Consider the following 21,562-nt stretch of genomic DNA (forward strand, 5'->3'; position numbering starts at 1 on the left):
GTTATGTTATGTATATAGCATTTGACATAATCAAGTAACCATCTCGCGGCCGGGCCTCATTAAGCATTGTTGAATTTTCGGTCAAATTAATCACAGCAGCCGGATGCAGACCCTTATGAAAAAAAAAATATATATGTACCAACTCCAACTTAAGGCCATTCATATAAAATTTGGTGTTTTTTGTACATTTAGGGGACCTTGCCCGTTGTGTGCTAGATATATTGTTGTCATGATCTCAGTAACAACAGTTAGAACAAGAATATCACAAATAAGTACAAACAATATCTTTATTTCAACCAGTTGGTGATTTAATACATGATATTAGTGCTACAATATTACGCAAAATGGTAAACAAAATATTTATACATACAATACATACAATAGAAGAAGCAGCTAATTACACATGTATTTGCTAACTATCTAGGTAATTATACATTCGTTTAAGGAGCCAAAGTTAGATTTTATTAAAATAAATATGTCTTACATCAAACGACAACAACAACAACAATACAACAACCAATATGTTGTACAATTTTTTTAAGTATAGTGTGATAACTATCAATTTTAAAGTTCAAGTATTCTTGGGAACATACAAACACCAGCAACAGGTGACCCACATATTTTATATAATACTGTATTTAATTTCATTGTAAAATAAATCTTAATTCTTTCACGAGTAAGAGTGCGTGTATCCGTACGGGCTAGAATTCATGCGTGCGTGTGTGTGTGTGTGTGTGTGCGTGCGTGCGTGCGTGCGTGCGTGCGTGTGTGTTCTGTTTTTTTAAAACTTTTTTATCATTTTTTATATTTTGGATATATGTTATATATTATATAATATTACATTTAACTGCATCATTTGCAGCAAATAATTGTCTTTTTGAAAGTTGGAAAGTTTATTTTGCATATTTGCATGCTGTTAATTTAAGATAGAGGATTTATTCTTGTATAATTTATTTGTCGCCCAACCTTCTTAACTAAACCAGAAATAAGAATAAAAGATATTAACTCTCTATAAGAGAGCGTAAAAAAAACAATTTACAATATTACTTGCAAAATCAGATGATCTCTGCCTAAACCGGCCAATGAATCTCATAGGTATGGAAGAGATATATTTTAATACCATTGTATACTACTCATTAATAATCATACAAAAAAGGTTATCGTACGATAAGAGAATAAGATGGCTTCTTCGTCCTTATAACACGAGGCAATAATATCAGTTAAAGATTCTTCATAAATATGATATAGTTTGCCTCCAATACATGAAACAAAAACGGCAGCAGACATATACTTATTTCAACAGGAAGTTTGTTTATTCAAGCTCAAATTTATTCAATTTACTATAGTGGCACATGTATTTCGCCATATTGACAGAAAGTTTGAATATGCAAGCTCAAAATCGTTAAATCTCTATTGTGGCACGTGAAATTCGCTACATTAACAAGAACATTTGCACAATAGGCATTTTTTTCAAACTCCGATTACAACTCATCATTTTACTGGACTGGTATATAATATTGGATATAATTGGATGTAAGAACGATGTAGCTAATCGGACTGTTTGCTATAAATAACTGACCTATAGATTGACTGAAGTGAATGATGTATGACCATAAGATTAACCTTAGTTGAATATTGAACACAACCCCTGGTATTAAATACAAATAAAATCATAAAAACAGTTCAATATTAGAATTATCCGCAGTCCAGAAGAGCGTTTATCGTACTACTTCAACATAAAAAAGGCTTAGCCTAAAAAAAAGCCCTACTTAAACACGAGGTCGGTAAACAGCTTGCATTTCTGTGAGCAGATTAGTTATCTGTGGCAATGTTGGCTGTGCTAGTTCTGTGTCTGGTTTTACTGGGGCGATTCTACAACAGACGCAGAAACAGGTATGAGTTTTTGCACGCCGTCGTGATGTTTCACATTTAGCATACTGAAATATTTATTGAAGATATCTAAATTACCCTACGTTGTAAACAATGTTAATAACATATGCGCATAAGGTTTTAGTGAAAGGCAATTGTTTTAATTTATTTGTTTTCATAAATAGTATGGCTCTGGTTTATATATCGAAATGTTTAAGCATGTAAACTGTTCTGATTGCAATACTTTATAGTAAGCTGTAGTACTATAGTTGCTGCAATGATATCCAATCAATGTACGACACTGTATTTTTAAACTTATAGCACATGTACAACAATAATGAGAATAATAATAATTAATAATTGTAATAACAAACGAACTGTTGCACACATGTAAACGCTTGTTCCCGGCAATTAGTAGAAGAAGCATGCATATCAGTGTGATTATTAAAGTTTTAATTGTATCACTACTGATATAACTACTAACCCTCCGAATGTCCATTATATTTCCAATCAGCTATCACGTACGGCTTTTTTATTTCTACAATTGTTCACAATCTTGCCATAGATAAACTTTTTCCATATTCCATAACTATACTTGAATGATGACTATACAACGATGTTCTCTTCTATTAAATTGTGTTTACGTTGTACATAATTATATAACGAGATACTCCGAGAAAATATCACCGTCATATTTAATAACTCTTAAATGGAAACTGTTTAGTTATACGTTTTAGTTCATATTCTCTTTTACAAATTGAAAGGTAGTTCATAAATACTCTAATTTAAACTCCTAATCACGCTACCGACGCTTCACTTGAAGTGTATAGTATAAGTCTTAGTTTGATTAACAGTGGCGTAGCTACATACAGGCCTTGTAGGTCGGGCCTACAACTGTTTAAAATGACAAAATTAAATAACCCCAAAATGCAATAAAAACTAATAGCTACTCAAACACTTGGAAAAACTAAAAATTTTGTTTAATTATAACCATTGCAAGTTTGTTGCTTATTTAAACTACGTGCATGGTGCATTGTTTGATTTTATTTTATTAATTGCATATATCATTAAGCCTGTGTAATTTGCATATAAAATGAATGTTATTGTGCCTTTTGTTTTTCTCCTGAAATGCTTCCAAATATCACCATTTTCCTTCGTATGTAGAAAGAAACTTTGGGTTGGAGAGGGGGAGGCTTATCCCCAAATTCACATAAATCCATCGGGCCTTCAAGTTTTTAAGTCCTAGCTACGCCCCTGATTAACACATTGTTATTTTTTTCACCAATATAGTTCATATGTGAAAATCCCACGCCATGAAATATCACATTTTTTATATAAATATTTGTTGTATTTGTCTGTGCGCCTTCAGATACAAATTGTATGATACCGTCTGACACTGAATTAGGTGTTTACATTTTCCGAAAATCGAGTTTACATCAAGAATAAACCAAATGCTTAAAGGGACTCGCTCATGTTTTGTAATATGCACTTTCTATTACGAAATAAATTAATATCACGTGATATTATCAATGTATTGTTAAATGTTCAAAATATCCATTGTTGTATAAGCCATTTAGGCTTAGTTGTCAAGATGGCGGTTTTGTATTTTTTCTTGATATTTTCAGCGTAAGTTTGTACCCCACTAAAGCCAAAATATTGTTTAAACTTTAATTGTATTTGTTTCTGCAATTCCGATATCATACAGTTATTAAATAAAAAAAAAGTAAGTATGTACGGATACATTACCGGAAATCTTCATTTAGGTATCGTCATTAAACTCTTTTATTATTTCGTATAGCGATACTTTAAAATTTATTTCAGTTATTTTTAAATAAAATTAAAGTATTCAAAATACGTCTGATACAAAATCATATCCGCTTCTAGTTTTCACAAATTTCGCCTTCTACCAAACAAGTGGTTTCAATAAATGGTGTTTGTCTCATAATGTTCTTAAAAAACTGTTTTATGATATTCTACTGTTTTCAAAGCCTACGTCGCTGTGGAAGAATAATCTTGACGAGTTTTTGTAAAAAGCATTTTTTTCTCAACTGATTTCTTTGGTACCTACCTTTAGGCTACGTCGGCTGAGAAACCCGTACCTATTTAATACACTGAAATTAAAGAAAAATCTTGTGTTCTCGCATAAATTCTATAATCTTGAATGTTAAACAAGAAATATAACATTTGAAATATCTCCTAGAGTTTCAAAATAGACAAAAACTATTAACTTCATTGCAGAGTGTGGTCGACCTCCAGATGTACAGGGCGCTCTTCCAGAGCCCGAGTTTAGGGACATCACCAGCTTTAAATCGGGCGCAACGATCCAGTACAGATGTGACGTCAAGCATTACCTTGTGGATTTAACAAGCTGGTCCCGAAATTGTTCTGACGGAGAATGGGGCGAGGTACAATTCCGGTGTATAGGTGAGTTTTGTTTGATGCTTTGAATGTGTCCTGACAGATGATTGGACGATTTCTTTTGTGCCCCGAAAGTGTGTTTGGACGAATATATGGTGAATATATGTGAGTGTGTTATGCTCTTAAAGTGTTTCAGACGAGAAATGATACAGTATTCAATTCGGATTGATAAGTTATGTTTTCTGTTAGGTATTTTAACACAGAATGCTATACTCGTGTATTGGTGAGGGTTTTGTTACCATTTCTAACGTGTTCGGACAGGGAAAGGGACGATGTTCAATACCGGTATGTTGGTGTTGGAAACGTTCTCTGACGAAACGTGGGATATGGTTGAATGCCGGAATGACTTTCATTGTCTCGTATATGTTGCGTTTTGGTTTATCCTTGGTCACGGTTATTATTTACATATTAGCTTTTTCCTGTAGGTACAGTTGTATGACGTACATATATGACGAACTGAAGCTTACAGAAACATTTGCAATCAGTCCTAAAATAACTTTGTTTAAAACAATAGATTATTTGCTCTCTCGAGTTTTATTGCTTTTATGTATTGTTGACAATACACTGAAGCATACAGGGACTATCCGGGTCCCCTTAATCGTAACCAAGGTCCTGTTTTACGGCAACCAAGATTCTGTTTTACGGCAACTAAGAACCTGTTTTTCGGCAACCAAGATCCTGTTTTACGGCAATCAAGATTCCGTTTTACGGCAACTAAGAACCTGTTTTACGGCAACGAAGATTCTGTTTTACGGCAACTAAGAACCTGTTTTACGGCAACCAAGATCCTGTTTTACGGTAACCAAGATTCTGTTCTACGGTACAAGGACTACCTATCATCAAACGGAACGTTTTCCCCATAGTCCCTGTAGTTTCCATTGAAGTATCTGTTATCAAAACCTACTTCATCCATTCCATTTGTTGTGGATTAGTTCTTCAGGGCTGACAGACAAGGGAGAATTATTATTGCATGATCGGATGTCAAATCTGTTAAAGATAATTTCAAACCATATCTAACTTGCTGATTGAGTAAAACGATTGACAATACAAATATCGGAAACACCAAATATTTGTTTAAGTTTATATATATTTAGTATCTGTATAAAACATATCATAAGTACTAGTTGCCAAATGTCCTAACTCGTCAACTGCGTTCTCACGAGAAAAAAACAACAATTTGTTAAGTGCTTAAAGTAGCTCTTATCGCCACTCAAGAACACTTCAGTGCGAGGCTATGAAAGTGAGAAGGTTTTAAGCCTTGTGTTAAACCATCAAACGTGCTTTAAGATCACTCTATATTACTTGAGTTATATACATTTTCGGAAAGGCCAGTGACTTTATTTTTTGAAATGACTGGCAGTGTTAACAAAGTGCGGTTTTTGCTTTTGTCGTTTTGGGGTTAAATAGAAGAAATCGTTACCTTACCAAACTGGCATTCTCTGAAATTGAAAATAAAACATGAATAGTAGCAAATAACTAGAATTACTTTATCATAATGCACCAGCCCAGGTCCGGGGAATAGAGTGAAATTTGACTTTCGGTCCAGGCAGGCCAGGGTAAAATCACCGCCCTGCGGTGACGAACTGCTGGTAAAATCTCCGCCAAATGCCGCCCCACCCCCTCGCATCCAAGGTACCCTATGTCGGCCCAATCCCCGCTATTTTTGGCGCGAAGACAAATCACCACATTCACCCGGCACTGTGGGCCACCTGGAAGATAAAAACACGGTCCATTACCTCAGCTATCCCGGTATACCCCCAGACCAGGGGAAGCCGTTGTTACGATTGACTGGTGCATAATGTTTACTTAAAATTTAAATTTCTCGCCATGAATTTTTCAAATGAAATTTGATGTCATTTGTTTTATGTTAGGTTTCAAACAGCAAAATTAAAGGGATAAGAAAACACTGATAATTGCAAAAATTCACAAAAGAAGTACATGAAAAGAATATTTGTTTATAAAAATGGATAGCGAACTTCGTCTCTAAAATGCGGTGTATTTAATGTAAAGGTGAACTAATTTGTTTATGTGCACGTTCGATGGAACAAAGCAAAGCTTTAACATGGGGTTTCAGAGTATACCATTTAAATACTACATTTATACTTCTTTGGAAATAAATTTGTCTGCACTTTAGTGTAGTAGTAATTACTTGTGGTATCAGTTTGCGAAAAATAGCCAGCATATCAAAGATGATTTTTATAAATTGTGATAACAATAGACAACAAGAACATTATATGCGGTAAACCTAAGCATAAGCTGAAATGAACTGCTGATTTCATTACTATTTAACATTTTATGATTGTTTTGTTAAGTTTGACATTTCGGGGGCGTTCTCTTAAATGGTTAAATGGATATATTTCACAAGCCTTCAATTACTTAACTTACTTAAATATATTACTTTAATGTTCCGGCTCCTGTTTCTCGAAAAATTTTAAGTCTCTTATATCAGAATTAAGCTAAGCTCACTATGTTTGTTTTACAATAATATGCACAATAATTGTTTCCTTAATATTTTGGATACTTTAGATAGGAATTGTCGTGATGATTATCACAATAAACCCTTTTTCGTTTATAAAAATTCAATTAAAGTACGTTTTTTGACTAATTGAAATTAGTTACTGAAGCTTGTTAAGCTTACAAACTTTCGAGAATAGGGGACCCGTTTACTAGATATTCAAGAAAGTCATATAAGGAAAACGTACAAATGTTCTTATACATGATTAATAATATTAAGGTAAATGGCTCATCGTCACCTGAAAAACTAAAAGAATGAATAAAAGTTGATATAAAATTTAAGGCGTTTTTTTTTAAATGTTAAACACAGTTTCTGCCACACACAGCAAGGAAGTGAACACCTGACGTTAGACAGTCTCTGTGCTTTGACTCTCAGACAAGAACTTTTGACAAGGACGTACAGCAAAACCTGAGATGGTGGTTTGCGCTATTATTCAATTACATTACCTTGAGAGTTTACAAGTACACTTTAGAACAAAGGCTAAAACATAACACTGTGACCTTTACACCAGGGCTGGTATTCAATATATGTCTTAACTTTGATCTAATAACGATATAGCTAATCGGAATACTTTTCATTTAAGTTGAATATTGAATATCAACCCTGGTCTTTTTTGTTTTGGATTGCTAAACTTTTAATACAAAGGTTAATACATAACACTGTTACCTTTAAATCAGGGCTTATTTTGTTTTAGGTTGTTTGGGATGTCTTTGTTAGTAGTTTTCTTTGTATTAGTATCATTATCATGTCTGCAGTAAAATCATGTCCGGCATTGAATACGCCGGACAACGGACAACGGATGGACTTTAACTATGAGGTGGGAACGTTTGCGAAGTTCACGTGCAACACCGGATACGAGATGGTTGGTGTCGCGCAGCTGTTGTGCAGAACGGATATGGAATGGAGCCCCAAAGATCCTCCTACATGCAAACGTATGGCGACTTATTTATGCGTATTTAATGATGTTTATTTTTTCTAAAAGGCGTTTTGGGTGTGTATTTTCTCTTCAGTGTATTTTTTCTTTTCTTTTAAAACATATTAAAATATGCACACCTATAATCTGTTGTGCTTTCCATCACCCAGGATCTAGTATGTTGAATAAACATTTTTGTAATGCACATGTAGTGTCTATTGAGTTTTGTTTATCGCATTTTGTAACTTATATCTTGAATTTTGAATATAATTGCGTTTTTTTCAGCTGTGCGGTGTCCAGATGAATCGTACCTGGCCAACGGCCGGGTTGTTCAAGAGACCTACCGACAGGAGAAAAAACACATTTGGAATTACCAATCGCTATTACTGTAACAGTGGTATGTGCAACAAGCATGCCGGGCTTTGACCGTGTACCTTTAAACAGGCTCATCGTCCAGTGTTTGGCTACTGGGGCTGTCACTACAGCTTGTAATGTATAAGGCAGATATTTTATCTTTGAGAGAAGCGTTTGTTATATATTTCAATCGAGTTATCTTGTTTGATAAATCTGTCCCTTTAGAATGAACGAGTTACTTTAATCTATTGATAAAATGATTGGAAAAAGTTCCAAACATGGTACAAATATATACTCTATCATATCTATATAATAAGACTCTCTTAACATCTATGATCTTGTGCAGAGAATTCCATTCTCTAACATCATATTCATTGTTTTACCTGTTGCTTTGATTTTAAAAACAGGGTACGTTCTCAAAGGATCATCCGCTAGAACGTGTCAGGCAAACAAGTCATGGAGTGGCACAGAGCCAATTTGTGATAGTAAGTAAGATGTAAGTTTTCAAGTAATTGGTACTTAACTATTTAATCACAATTTTAAATGAAACATAGCGCAGTCTACGCCGCTAACATAGCCACGCCTTTGGTCTTTTACTGGAGTTTGATAAAGAGTTTAGTTTCTTTAAACACTTCGATAAACCATATCACAAAACTGCCGCCTGATGGAACACTGTCAAGACATTATTTTGGAAACAGGTTTGTCGAAGTCTTTGGCGAAACTAATCACCTTATCAAACTCCGGTAATAGAACGAAGGCAAGATTCTTAAAGCCGCATAGGCTGCCCTTTGTGTCATTTAAAACGGTGAATAAAAAAGTTATCTTTGTTTTAAGTCATCATTCGAAGCAAAATGTTGCCTTTAGGCGTAGCATTTATAACGTAATTTATCACGTGATAAACACACACTGAACAAGACAAAATTGAGTTCCGCTTGCGAGCATCATATCGCAGAGTTTTGAATTGTTGTATTTATCTTAAAAACTGATGTAAAACTGTATGACATTCCAGTGCCGAGATGCCCCGATATGAGCGTAGAAAACGGAGAGATTAAATACATAGGCGACAGGGCGAGATACACGTATGCACACGTAAAGTAAGTTAGTTATAAACAAATTGTAACTTACTTCATAAAATTATGTTCGGTGCGCCCTTAGTTTAAGGATGCAACCATAATTGTATTGACATTGCGCATTTTATTCATGGTTAAATACAGAAAGAATGACAACATTTGAGAAGAAGATTATGAGCTGAAATTTCTGAGACAAACTGAGACATCTCCACACACTTTCCGTTCCATTTGGCATTACAAGCGCTTTAATTTGAAATGTTAAAGTGTATTAAGAAATGGCTTAAGGTTGAACGTATGTACTAACACAAGAATAGGGTTTAATGCGACTCAGTCCCATAACCATGCATCTTGTGTAAGTATATACTAACATTATTATGCAAGAATTGTCAAGCAAGAGCCGATAAAGGCTATTTTAAATGTAGAAATAATACTCAATGAATTACAATCACACAAAAGCAACTGATTATCGTATAAAATGCAATATTAAGATATCTTTAAAACATTTTGATTTTAAATCTGACGCTATATGAGCATTTAATTGCATCATCAATACTATCCATGTTTTTTTCCGGGTTAAACGACTTCCCCGGGTTAAATTTCGGTAAATAAATCTGTCCGAATCCGATGACCGAGAACAATATTTATAGGTTAACAATATTTTTTCAAAATATTTCTTATTGTTTGAATTATAATTCAAATGTTATAGCAAATAGGCATTGGTGAAAAAGGATATCTATTGTTCCCTACCTATTAGATTTAAACAATCTAGACAACATAGAAACCGTGTATTTGACCATGATTATCACCGAGATGAGACTTTTAACCTTAAATTGTAAGATGCGGTCTCCGGACCGTGTCTTACAATTTAAGATTAAATGATACATGTTTTAAGTGTCCAATGGACATGAGTATATGATGACTTGCAAACTGTAAGGAAAGTTAAAACTTAGTAAGAATACATTTCCTTCAATTTTGCTTAAACTTCTTTGTAAATAAAACATTTCAATGTCAGTATAGATAAACCACCGATATAAACATATTTTATAACGAAATAAAAATCAGACGACTTGACCGAAATTCAACCAGTTTATTTGCTTTCTGTAATGTGACTACTCGCCGGTCAGACCCAGTGGTTATTATTATTAGTCGGCGCCCTTGTCTTAGTCGATATTTGATATTACTCAAGGATTATTCCAACTAAGGGACCAGTTCATAAATTGCAGAACAATGCTTTCAATATTTTCCACGTTGCACGATAAAATGTGAAGTTCAGTGTGTTTTATAGAAATGTACACCTTAATTGATAATGAAACCTTAAATTATACATTTGTAATAGCCCTAATTATCATTTTTTTTTTGAAAATTTTAAATACCAACTTTCCCAAAAATAGGTGAAGGTTACGCGGTACTATTACATTATATTTTATGTTTCTAAACATCCTACGCAGTATTATCCCTTGGCGAGCAGCAAAAAAGCGAGTTTTGAAAAATTAACATTGATTTTAATTGTTTTTTTTGAAAATGTCATTCGAAAGAATGAACTGGATATTATAATTCTATCTTCATGCATAGTATTTTATACCCGTTCTATTTACTCATAAGGGTAAAATGTGTTCACAAAAACAAAAGTACAATACATAAAACCCGGAATTTACATAACTGGGGTTTCCCATGCCGGTACAAATGAAAGGTTAATTTCATGCAATTGAAATGCATGTATTAGACCAATGACTCTTATTGTTTCCGAAGTAACGTGTGTATATGTTTGGTATAATTTTAGTTTGTACCGGAGGATTTGTTTGGGAAAACTAGAATATCTATAATTCTGGGCTTAAACTATTGTATCAATATTATCAACCATAATGTCCTTCGAATGTATGTATACCCAACATGTTATCATTCAAATAATAACCTTTTTTGGTTATGTACGTGCACGTTTTTCTTCTGATTTCATTGCGCCGGCTTTTGTCAACTCAACGCATCCTCCTTGAAAATTGCTACATATTCACGCGCATACTAGTCTAAAATAATAGACGTGTTATACGGGATTCTTCCGATCCCTAACGTCTAAACGGGAATGTGCAAAAAACGGGGGTGTTTAAAAATATTGAAAATTGTTTTAAGTGAAGTATTTTATGGCTGAAATTGATCATAAAGAGTTATATTCATATTTTACCATGTAAGTGAAATGTTATTTTGCACTAAACAAGCATTTAATGCATTAAAACAAGTTGTTTATCTTTCCAATAAAACGAAAGTTGACTTACACAGACAACAATTATGCGAAAAGGAACAACTCGATACAATCGTAAAGTTTCGAGATAGACCTCGTTATACAATCGTAACAACTCGGCCATGGCGAAATGTTCCGAGCGATTTAAAACTGTGCCCTGAAGCCTTGCAGGTGCCCTTTATGTATATATCGGTATGTTTAGACAGAATGAAATGAAAAAAAAAGCCGTCAAACTCATAATTATAAGTTGTATATTTATTTTTGTGTACGAAACTAATATAAAATAACATTATCTGGTCATATTTCTTGTTTTTATGATATTTTATAGACGCTATATGCTTTAACCCGGAATCCTGATCGGAACAACTTCCCACTTTTGATACTAAACAATTTGAACAAAATCTAAAAAAATCCGCCAAGGTACAAGTATTTGGGCTACGTGCATACCTGCAGTGCGCTCAGGAATCTGATCTCCGTTGTAACGCAGCGTTTACATTACTAACGGGGAACCCTACAGCAAACGTTCGCCGAAAACATGTTAACGGGCCTCATGGCTTGTACCAGTTTAGAGTAGTTTAATAAGGTATATTACAGACAACTCGAGTATGCTATTCCGATATGCATATGTATAGTCACTCCTATTTTATCTTAAACACTGCATGTATCTGCCTAACATTGTGTTTTGCGTATTGCAGACATAAGGCGACTACGCACCTGCTATCGACATTATATGTATGAAACATTTTCCACATTTCTCCTAAAGTGTCGCTTATTTCATTCACTTATAGGAACGTTCAGACTCATGTTTACTTTCATTCTGATTATGATGAAAAATATGCATTCGCATTTAAACCTATTCAGCCGCACCTTTGATCTCTTGCGCCAACATTCGTCTTGTTTGTATTGTATATACATATAAGAAAACTGACTCTACTTGCAGTTGCAATGACGGCTACACCGTTGGAAAAGGTGGAGTGGAAACAGTCGAATGTCTTGGTAGTCTTCAATGGGAGAGCATCTTACGTTGTTACAGTGAGTACAATCTAGATGTAGTCACATTTTCAAACATCTTTGGTTAGGATGGGCGTTATTCAAAATCTGGCAACATTTTACTGGTAAACTTTATATTAGTGTTGGGAATCGGACAGAAAAATACTATCGATAATCGGTTCATGAAACCGATCAATGATCGATAATTAATCGATTCAGTCATTATTTAATTATCTTTGGTCATCATATTTAAGCATCAATGTTCCCTTACAAAAGTGTTTGTACAATTTCTTTTGTATGAATTACATTATTTATTCAGAACGCAACTATCTTTTAGTGTTTACAAGTTACTATTACAGAACATGAGATAACATATTTTACCTTACATTTAGTAGTGTATACATGTTTAAAATAAATGCAAAGAAAGATATCAATTTCTTTTTAATAATAAGTCAGTAACAAGTACAACACGCAGGTTAATATTCTATATGTTTTACAAGAACACTTGTTTCAGAAAACTAAATTCTAACATGGTAAGAAGAAAACGGTTAAAAGTTTTTAAACCACAAACACGAGAAGTTGAGAACCAATCCTTTAGCAGTTAAATTACAAAGAAAATGTGTAAAAAGGTACTGTAGTGACTAACTGACTTGATAAGAATATGACTAGATAACTTAACATAGTAACACCTTAACATTTCAACATTAAGTAGCATTAACCAGAAACAAAACATATTTGCATGACAAAATATTTACTGGTAGTTGGTAGCGGTTACGTCCCTAGTTTCTATAATCGATTGTTTAAATTTCACTATCGATTGTCGCCGATGTAAGCCTTCCCGATCAATTGTCGATTATAATAGATCATCGGCACAACACTATATTGGTAGCAATGTACAGGTAATTCATAAAGACTTGTATCAATATACAGGTTCAACAATTAGACTGGTATCATTAAACAAAAAGCTTAAGTCTATCATGTATACAGGTTAAGAATTAAGGCTTGCATCATTTTACAGGTTAAGCATATTGACTGGTATCATTGTACAGGTTAAACATATAGAATGGTATTATTATACATGTTAGGCATAAAGACTGTTATCAGTGTAAAGGTTAAATTTATATATAGATTTGTATCAGCATACAGGTTTGTAGCTTATAGACTGGCATCATTGTTTAGCTCAATCGAATTGACTCATAATTATATACAGGCTAAGCATAAAGACTGGTAAAAGGCTACAGGTTAAGCATGAAGATAGTAACACTTTACAGGTAAAGCATTAACACTTGTACAGATTATGCATATAGACTGGTATCATTATACAATTTTAACATATAGACTAGTATCAGAATACAGACTAAGTATAAAGATTTATACTAGTATACATGCTAATAACATAGTATAATTATTATTGTACAGGCTAAGCATATGGATAGGTAGTAGATAAAGGTAGAATAAAGACTTGAATCATTGTACAGGCTAAGCATATGGATAGGTAGTAGTATAAAGGTAGAATAAAGACTTGAATCATTGTACAGGCTAAGCATATGGATAGGTAGTAGTATAAAGGTAGAATAAAGACTTGAATCATTGTACAGGCTAAGCATATGGATAGGTAGTAGTATAAAGGTAGAATAAAGACTTGAATCATTGTACAGGCTAAGCATATGGATAGGTAGTAGTATAAAGGTAGAATAAAGACTTGAATCATTGTACAGGCTAAGCATATGGATAGGTAGTAGTATAAAGGTAGAATAAAGACTTGAATCATTGTACAGGCTAAGCATATGGAGAGGTAGTAGTATAAAGGTAGAATAAAGACTTGAATCATTGTACAGGCTAAGCATATGGATAGGTAGTAGTATAAAGGTAGAATAAAGACTTGAATCATTGTACAGGCTAAGCATATGGAGAGGTAGTAGTATAAAGGAAGAATAAAGACTTGAATCATTGTACAGGCTAAGCATATGGATAGGTAGTAGTATAAAGGTAGAATAAAGACTTGAATCATTGTACAGGCTAAGCATATGGAGAGGTAGTAGTATAAAGGAAGAATAAAGACTTAAATCATTGTACAGGCTAAGCATATGGAGAGGTAGTATAAAGGTAGAATAAAGACTTGAATCATTGTACAGGCTAAGCATATGGAGAGGTAGTAATATAAAGGTAGAATAAAGACTTGAATCATTGTACAGGGTAGGCTTATGGACTGGTAAAAGGTTTCAGTTTAAACATAAAGATTGGTACCATTATAAAGGTTCAGCAAGAACTGTATATGTGAAAAGGCTACGTACATGGACGGTATTCTTATAGAACAGTAAGCATAATGACTGGTATATCTAAATGAGTGGTAAAGCATTACAACTTGTATGTTTATACAGGTAAATCATAACAGGCATCCAAATACATGTAATACATAAAACGCTAGTTAAAGGAATCAAGCTAAATATAATCCAGGGGCGGATCAAGGAATAGACGTTAGAGAATGTGTTTCCTAGGGACACGACCTTTTGACATTCACCCCTTACCTCAGAACCAAAATGTCTTTCCTTTGTAGGTTATGGCGTTCAACGTTATAATTACTTCTTATACTAATTTACGAGTGTTCACAAAACATAATTCTATAAGGGTTTTAGTAGCAAATCGTAGATGCTGACATTAAAATGATGGCACTGCCCTTTTTAATGTAAGAATTATTTAACTCCCTTTCAGCGAGTTTTAATAAAAATTCAGACTTGTTTGTACTGTATCATTGTTACCTTTTGCGACAGGTTAGATATATCTATAATAACTCACCTGTGTTATATTTCTCCCCAGAGACAGTGAAACCATGGAAACCTGATAAAAGTAGAATTCAGGATTTGCGAAACGAAGAGGAAGATCTTGAACATCATGAAACTTACAAAATCCGCTGTAACTGGCGCTATGAAATGAAGCTAGAGCATGGCCGTTACCTTGGCGAAGACGAAACATACACGCGTACCGTTGAGGTGGAGAATTTGAACGGAGCTTTGAAGTACGGTGAAATTGATGCATACACGTTTTCGTGTGTTGGAAGTGAGTAAAGCGCGCGAGTATTAACATCATTATATTACCAGTCTATTATTTTGTTTTAAAAACACCTGGTAAATATCTTTAGTATATGCAATATTTCTCAGACTGGGAGGCAAATATTTGTTGTCTGGTAAGGTGTAAACATGTTCGCTTATTGTAATATATGTTGCGTTTAATTTTAGAAAGGCAGAAATCAAATGTCTGTTTAACTTCATTGTATATTGAATTTACGAAAATTCTAAGATGCGTAAAATAGAGTATATTCTATTTTATTAGTAAAATACCTGTTACAAAGATGCTTTCATTAACGCAGTGTTACATGATTACTTCTCATCCACGAAGCATGCAGTCAAGGTTTCCTCTACAGAGGCAATACTATGCATGTTTATCTCTAAAACGCCTGTTTACGGGGAACAGTTTTGAACTGTTTATTATCCAGTACTGAACTCCAAATCAATTGCGAAAATTTGACCATGAAACTTTTAATATTCCAGAAAGATGTTTTCAAATTGATAAATCGAAATATCCCAACGTGGTCATTCAACCAAAGACAAAATATGTAGAGCATGGACAGTCTTACCATTTATCTTGCGAGAACGGCTATGAACACAGTCTGGAAAGCGATCCAGATTGGACGTGCAGCTATGGTAGTCTTAATGAGACAATTCTAAAATGTACAGAAAGTAAGTCAGCATTCGTAACTGATGAATGATTGAGTGTTTGTAGCTCCAAGATTAAAGATTATAATTGTTTTAATTAATTGTCATAAGAATGTGTTTAACTCCATCTCAAATCATTTCTTTAGTATATGCGTCGGTTAATAAATCACTTGAAATATATTTTGAATGAGTGTTTCTTACCCAAGAAGCCTCCATTTTGACAACGAAAATATTAAAATCCCATTTTCTTCAAATTGGACTGACTGATTGTCTTGAAGATAGGCAGGAATGTTGAATTCGACCAATTGAAACTTGAGTTTGTATTTTAATTGAAAACAATGCATTTATAGATCAAAAATCATAATTCAAACACATTAAATTGAAATTCTGGACATTAAAGACATGGTTCTATCACGTGTGAACCACACATTACGACATGATCATGTTATGCTGTGTCCAGCTATTAAAAGCGCTGTATGTCCATTGATCGTGTCACGTTTTCAAATACTGTTAACGATGATTTTTTTGGATGGCATGCGATATATATACTTTTAATCCTGAAACGGATTGATAGCACCGTCTCCGTGGCCCAGAGGTTAAGGCGTCCGCCTACGGAGCGGGATCCCGTGGGTTCGATCCCGGGCCGCGTCATACCGAAAGACGTTAAAAGTTGGTACAAGTACCTCCCTTGCCTGACGCTCGGCATTTAAAGGGTAGTGCTTAAAAAAGTGGTGTACTCAGTACTGGTTTAACCCAGGAAAGTTGTATCCCGTGTATCGGTGCTTTATACCGAGCAGGTTAAAGAACCAAGAGTCTCTTCGCAAAGAGCTAGGGTATCGCACCCGGATCTCTTGTAACTAAAATAAACAAACGGATTGATAGCAAGTTGGTGGAGCTGCCCCGCTCAATAACTAACGTGCGAATACCTTACAACGCTATTCAACAATACAACATGCTAGTTATTGAACGTTGTATTTAACAGCATGATAACAAAACGTTTTGTCACCCACTACCCTTGTGACGCGGGTGTGTGGGATCATTCAATAATTACAAAGGAGTTCATATTCAAACTTTGAGCCACATTTTCAAATGGCTACGATTAACAGTTTTATTTTTTACACTAATGTCACTAATGTCATGAGTATACTGATCATTATCTCTGTCTGAATGTAAAAGGAAATACGGGAAAGTTAATATTTCTAATAATTAAATGTATCATATTTCAGAGCCTTGTGATACTCCTACCATAGAAAATGGTGTACTGCGAAATTTTCACAAAAGGGTACATTCCAACCCAACCATTGTGAGCGGCGGTGTTGTACGTACCATTTCTTGTTGTTTTTCTAAGACATATTATTTGCAGAAGTTTGCATATATCATTCATGCAAATTGAATTCACGCCGCGCGTGTTAACATTCTTTTTTTGTAAAGGTTTAATACCAATATCAAGTGTGGTGTGGTGAAATTCTAAATATTAAATAACAGTTAATTTATGAAAAAGAAAAATACCAAACAGTCAATTGTTTTTCATTTAATGCATTAAAGGTGTCACTACAATGCAGTGAAGGATTCTTTCTGTATGATAACAACAAGAACGAGTTCATGGAGGAACATGTATTTAACATCAAATGTGACCGCGGAAACAAAACATCAATACCATCGTGTAAAAAAGGTAACCAAACCGCTTTACAGTTTTAAGGTATTTGTTCTAACAAAGGCACAGCATATACATCACGACAAGAGGTATTATTTGTAAAAGCCTCACGACAAAATACACTCATAGTCATAAACGTGCATTCACTTGTGTTCATTATCTGCTGTGAGAGTAAATAATTTTCAGCCTTAGTTTTTTCGTTTCAAAACTCATGTGATGCATTTTATTAATGATAAGAATAGTTTTTTTTGGACAAGTAGGTTTTGTGCACATTTTCAAAATGTGAAATCATACAGAACATGACAACAGCTCAACGATACATAATTTGGAATCTTAACATTGTATGCATGGTTTATATTTATTATTATTCAATCACGGTCATGGCATAGTATGTACAGCAAAACTGAACTTAACCATACATTTTGTAAAATCCTAATGATAAGGAAGGGCGATGCGAGCAAAGCGACCGAAATCACTTTTTTATGTCACTTAATTTAAACGACTATGTTCTAACTGACTTAGAGTACGAAATTCAAGCCAAATAATGACGTCATGCCCGTTAAGTAATAGTTTGCACATATTGTACACCATCTTAATGATTAAGAAGGACGGTACGAGTCTTTACATTGGCTCGTTCACACTCAGTTTAATAGACTCGTTCACGCTTTGTGTTAAAGAGACTCGTTCACGCTTTATGTTAAAGACATTTGTTCACACTCATTGTTTAAAGGGACTCATTCACGGTTTATGTTAAAGGGATTCGTTCACACTCTTTGTTTAAAGGAACTCATTCACGGTTTATGTTAAAGGGATTCGTTCACACTCTTTGTTTAAAGGGACTCATTCACGGTTTATGTTAAAGGGACTGTTTCACACTCTTTGTTTAAAGGGACTCATTCACGGTTTATGTTAAAGGGATTCGTTCAACCTCTTTGTTTAAATGGGACTCATTCACGGTTTATGTTAAAGACATCCGTTCACACTTGTTGTTTAAAGGGACTCATTTACGGTTTATGTTAAAGGGATTCGTTCACGCTTTATGTTAAATGGACTCGTTCGAGCTTTTTTGGGGCGCCGACTATATTTGATATTACTCAAGACATTGCTCCAACTAATGGACCAGGTCATAAATTGCAGAACAATACTTTCGATATTTTCCATGTTGCAAGATAAAAAATGAAATTAAATGTGTTTTAAAAATTAACACTTTAATCGATAATGATACCTTAAATTATAATAGCCCTGACTATCCATGTTTTAAATACCAACTTTCCCCCAAAAAGATGAAGGCTACACAGTACTATTACAATATCCTTTATGTTTCTAAAACTCATACGCAGCAATCTCCCTTGTCGAGCAGCAGAAAAGGCGAGTTTTGTTAAATATACATTGAGCTTAATTGTTTGTTTTGAACATGTCATTCGAAAGAATTAATTCTCTCTAAATGTATAGTATTTTTTATCCCCGTTCTATTTACTCATCAGAGTAAAATGTGTTCACAAAACAAATACAATAAATAAAGCTCGGAAGCACATAATATGCCGGTACAAACAAAGGGTGAATTATATGCTATTAAAATTTTTGTATTAGACCATTGACTCTTTTGTTTCTGAAGTAACGTGTGTTTTGGTATAATTTTGTTTGTACCGGAGGATTAGCTTGAGAGAACCAGAATATCTATAATTCCGGGCTTAAACTATTGTAACAATATTATCAACCATAATGTCCTTGTGACATAATTTATTTATTATGTATACCCAACATGTAATCAATGAAATAATAACATTTGTTTGGTTATCAACATGCACGTTTTTCTTCTGATTTCATTGCGCCGACTTGATGCTATGCATCATTTTTCTTGTGTTAAATGGATTCGTTCACACTCTTTGTTTAAAGGGACTCATTTACGGTTTATGTTAAAGGGACTGGTTCACACTCTTACTTTAAAGGGACTCATTTCACGGTTAATGTTAAAGGGACTGGTTCACACTTTTAGTTTAAAGGAACTCATTTACGGTTAATGTTAAAGGGACTGGTTCACACTCTTAGTTTAAAGGGACTCATTCACGGTTTATGTTAAAGGGACTGGTTCACACTCTTAGTTTAAAGGGACTCATTCACGGTTTATGTTAAAGGGACTGGTTCACACTCTTAGTTTAAAGAGACTCATTTACGGTTAATGTTAAAGGGACTGTTTCACATTCTTAGTTTAAAGGGACTCATTCAAGGTTTATGTTAAAGGCACTGGTTCACACTCTAAGTTTAAAGGGACGCATTTACGGTTTATGTTAAAGGGACTGGTTCACAGTATTAGTTTAAAGTGACTCCTTTACGGTTTATGTTAAACGGACTGGTTCACACTCTTAGTTTAAAGGGACTCTTTCACGGTTTATGTTAAATGGACTGATTCACACTCTTTGTTTAAATGGACTCGTTCACGCTTTATGTTAAATCGACTCTTGCACGCTTAATGTTAAAGGGACTCATTCACGCTTACTGTTAAAGCGACTCGTTCACCTTTAGTGTTAAAGGGGCTTGTTCACTCTTTTTATTTAGGGCCTTGTTCACGCATTGTGTCAAAAGGACTCGCGCACGGGCTTGTTCATACTTTATGTTTAAGAGCCTTGTTCACTGATTGTGATTAAGGTGCACGTTCAAATGACCTGTTGACTTCTTTTAAATTTAAGATACTCGTTCAAGCTTTATGTCAAAGGGACAGGTTCACGTTTTGTGTAAAAGGTACTCGTTCATGAATTATGTAAAAGGGACACGTTCACGCTTCTTACTAAGGATACTCATTTACGCTTGGGACGCGTTCACCTTTTGTGTTAAAGGGATTTGATCACGCTTTTTTAAAATGTGCTTGTTCAAAAGTTTAGCAAAAGTGACTCGTTCAAGCTTCATATTAAAGGGTTTCGTTCATGATTTGTGTTTTACGGACACGATAGCAATTGATATAAAATGAGTTGATTCACGATTTATGTCAAACGGACTCGTTCACATTTTCCACATTTATAACAGATTATTTTCAAGCTTTTTGTGGAAGGGACACGATCACCTTTTTGTGCTAAAGGGACTCTTGTTCATGTATTAGGTTGAAGGCACTCATTCATCCCTTATCTCAATGGGACTCTTTCACTATAATTGCTTAGGAGGCTCATTCAAACTTTGTTTTGAATGGGGCTTGTAAGCGCTTTATGTAAAGGGAACTCGTTTACGCTTTATGTCAAAGGAACTTACTCACAATTTGTGTCAAAGGGACTCGTTCAAGCTTTGTGTTAAAGTGTCTCGTTAAGGTGTTATGGTTAAGGAACTCGTGCCCGCTTTGTGTAAAGGGACTCGTTCATGCTTTGTGTTAAAGGGATTCGTTCACGATTTATGTTTAAGGGATTCGTATACGCTTTGTGTTAAGGGACTCTCTCACACTTTGTGTTAAGAAAATCGTTTACGCTTTGTGTAAAGGGACTCTTTCACTCTCTGTGTTAACGGTACTCGTTCACGCTTTATGTATAAGGAACTTGTTTACGCTTTGTGTTAAAGGACTTGTTCACGCTTTGCGTTAAAGCTTCGTATTAATGGACTCGTTCACACTTTGTGTTAAGGGACTCGTTCAAACTGTTTTAAAAGGACTTGTTCACGCGTGGTCCTTTTTTATTTTTGTAAAAATGAATTTACAAGGTTCATGTTAAAGGGATCAGTTCACACTTTTGTTTAAGGGCTCGTCCACACCTTGTGTAAATTGCCTTCCTCTACCAATGTGTTGAAGGGACTCGTTAACGCTTGAGTTGAATGGGCTCGTTTACGTTTGTGTAAAATGTGCCTAGATAAAGGGT

General features: G+C 34.5%; 1 protein-coding gene across 1 annotated transcript in view; it reads left to right on the top strand.

Annotated features, from left to right (window-relative positions):
- The first annotated feature begins 1,765 nt into the window (after positions 1-1,765).
- Positions 1,766-21,562, top strand: part of LOC128223397 (sushi, von Willebrand factor type A, EGF and pentraxin domain-containing protein 1-like) — a 29,444-nt gene continuing 9,647 nt past the window's right edge. The window contains exons 1-11 of the mRNA XM_052932677.1: positions 1,766-1,893; positions 4,108-4,293; positions 7,558-7,734; positions 8,001-8,112; positions 8,477-8,554; positions 9,079-9,163; positions 12,313-12,404; positions 15,180-15,419; positions 15,911-16,099; positions 17,302-17,393; positions 17,621-17,747. Coding sequence (XP_052788637.1) covers positions 7,615-7,734; positions 8,001-8,112; positions 8,477-8,554; positions 9,079-9,163; positions 12,313-12,404; positions 15,180-15,419; positions 15,911-16,099; positions 17,302-17,393; positions 17,621-17,747 — 1,135 coding nt within the window. The 5' untranslated portion in view covers positions 1,766-1,893; positions 4,108-4,293; positions 7,558-7,614. The remainder of the gene's footprint in view (positions 1,894-4,107; positions 4,294-7,557; positions 7,735-8,000; positions 8,113-8,476; positions 8,555-9,078; positions 9,164-12,312; positions 12,405-15,179; positions 15,420-15,910; positions 16,100-17,301; positions 17,394-17,620; positions 17,748-21,562) is intronic.

This window comes from Mya arenaria, chromosome 17 (genome assembly GCF_026914265.1).
Source record: "Mya arenaria isolate MELC-2E11 chromosome 17, ASM2691426v1".
Taxonomy (NCBI): Eukaryota; Metazoa; Mollusca; class Bivalvia; order Myida; family Myidae; genus Mya; species Mya arenaria.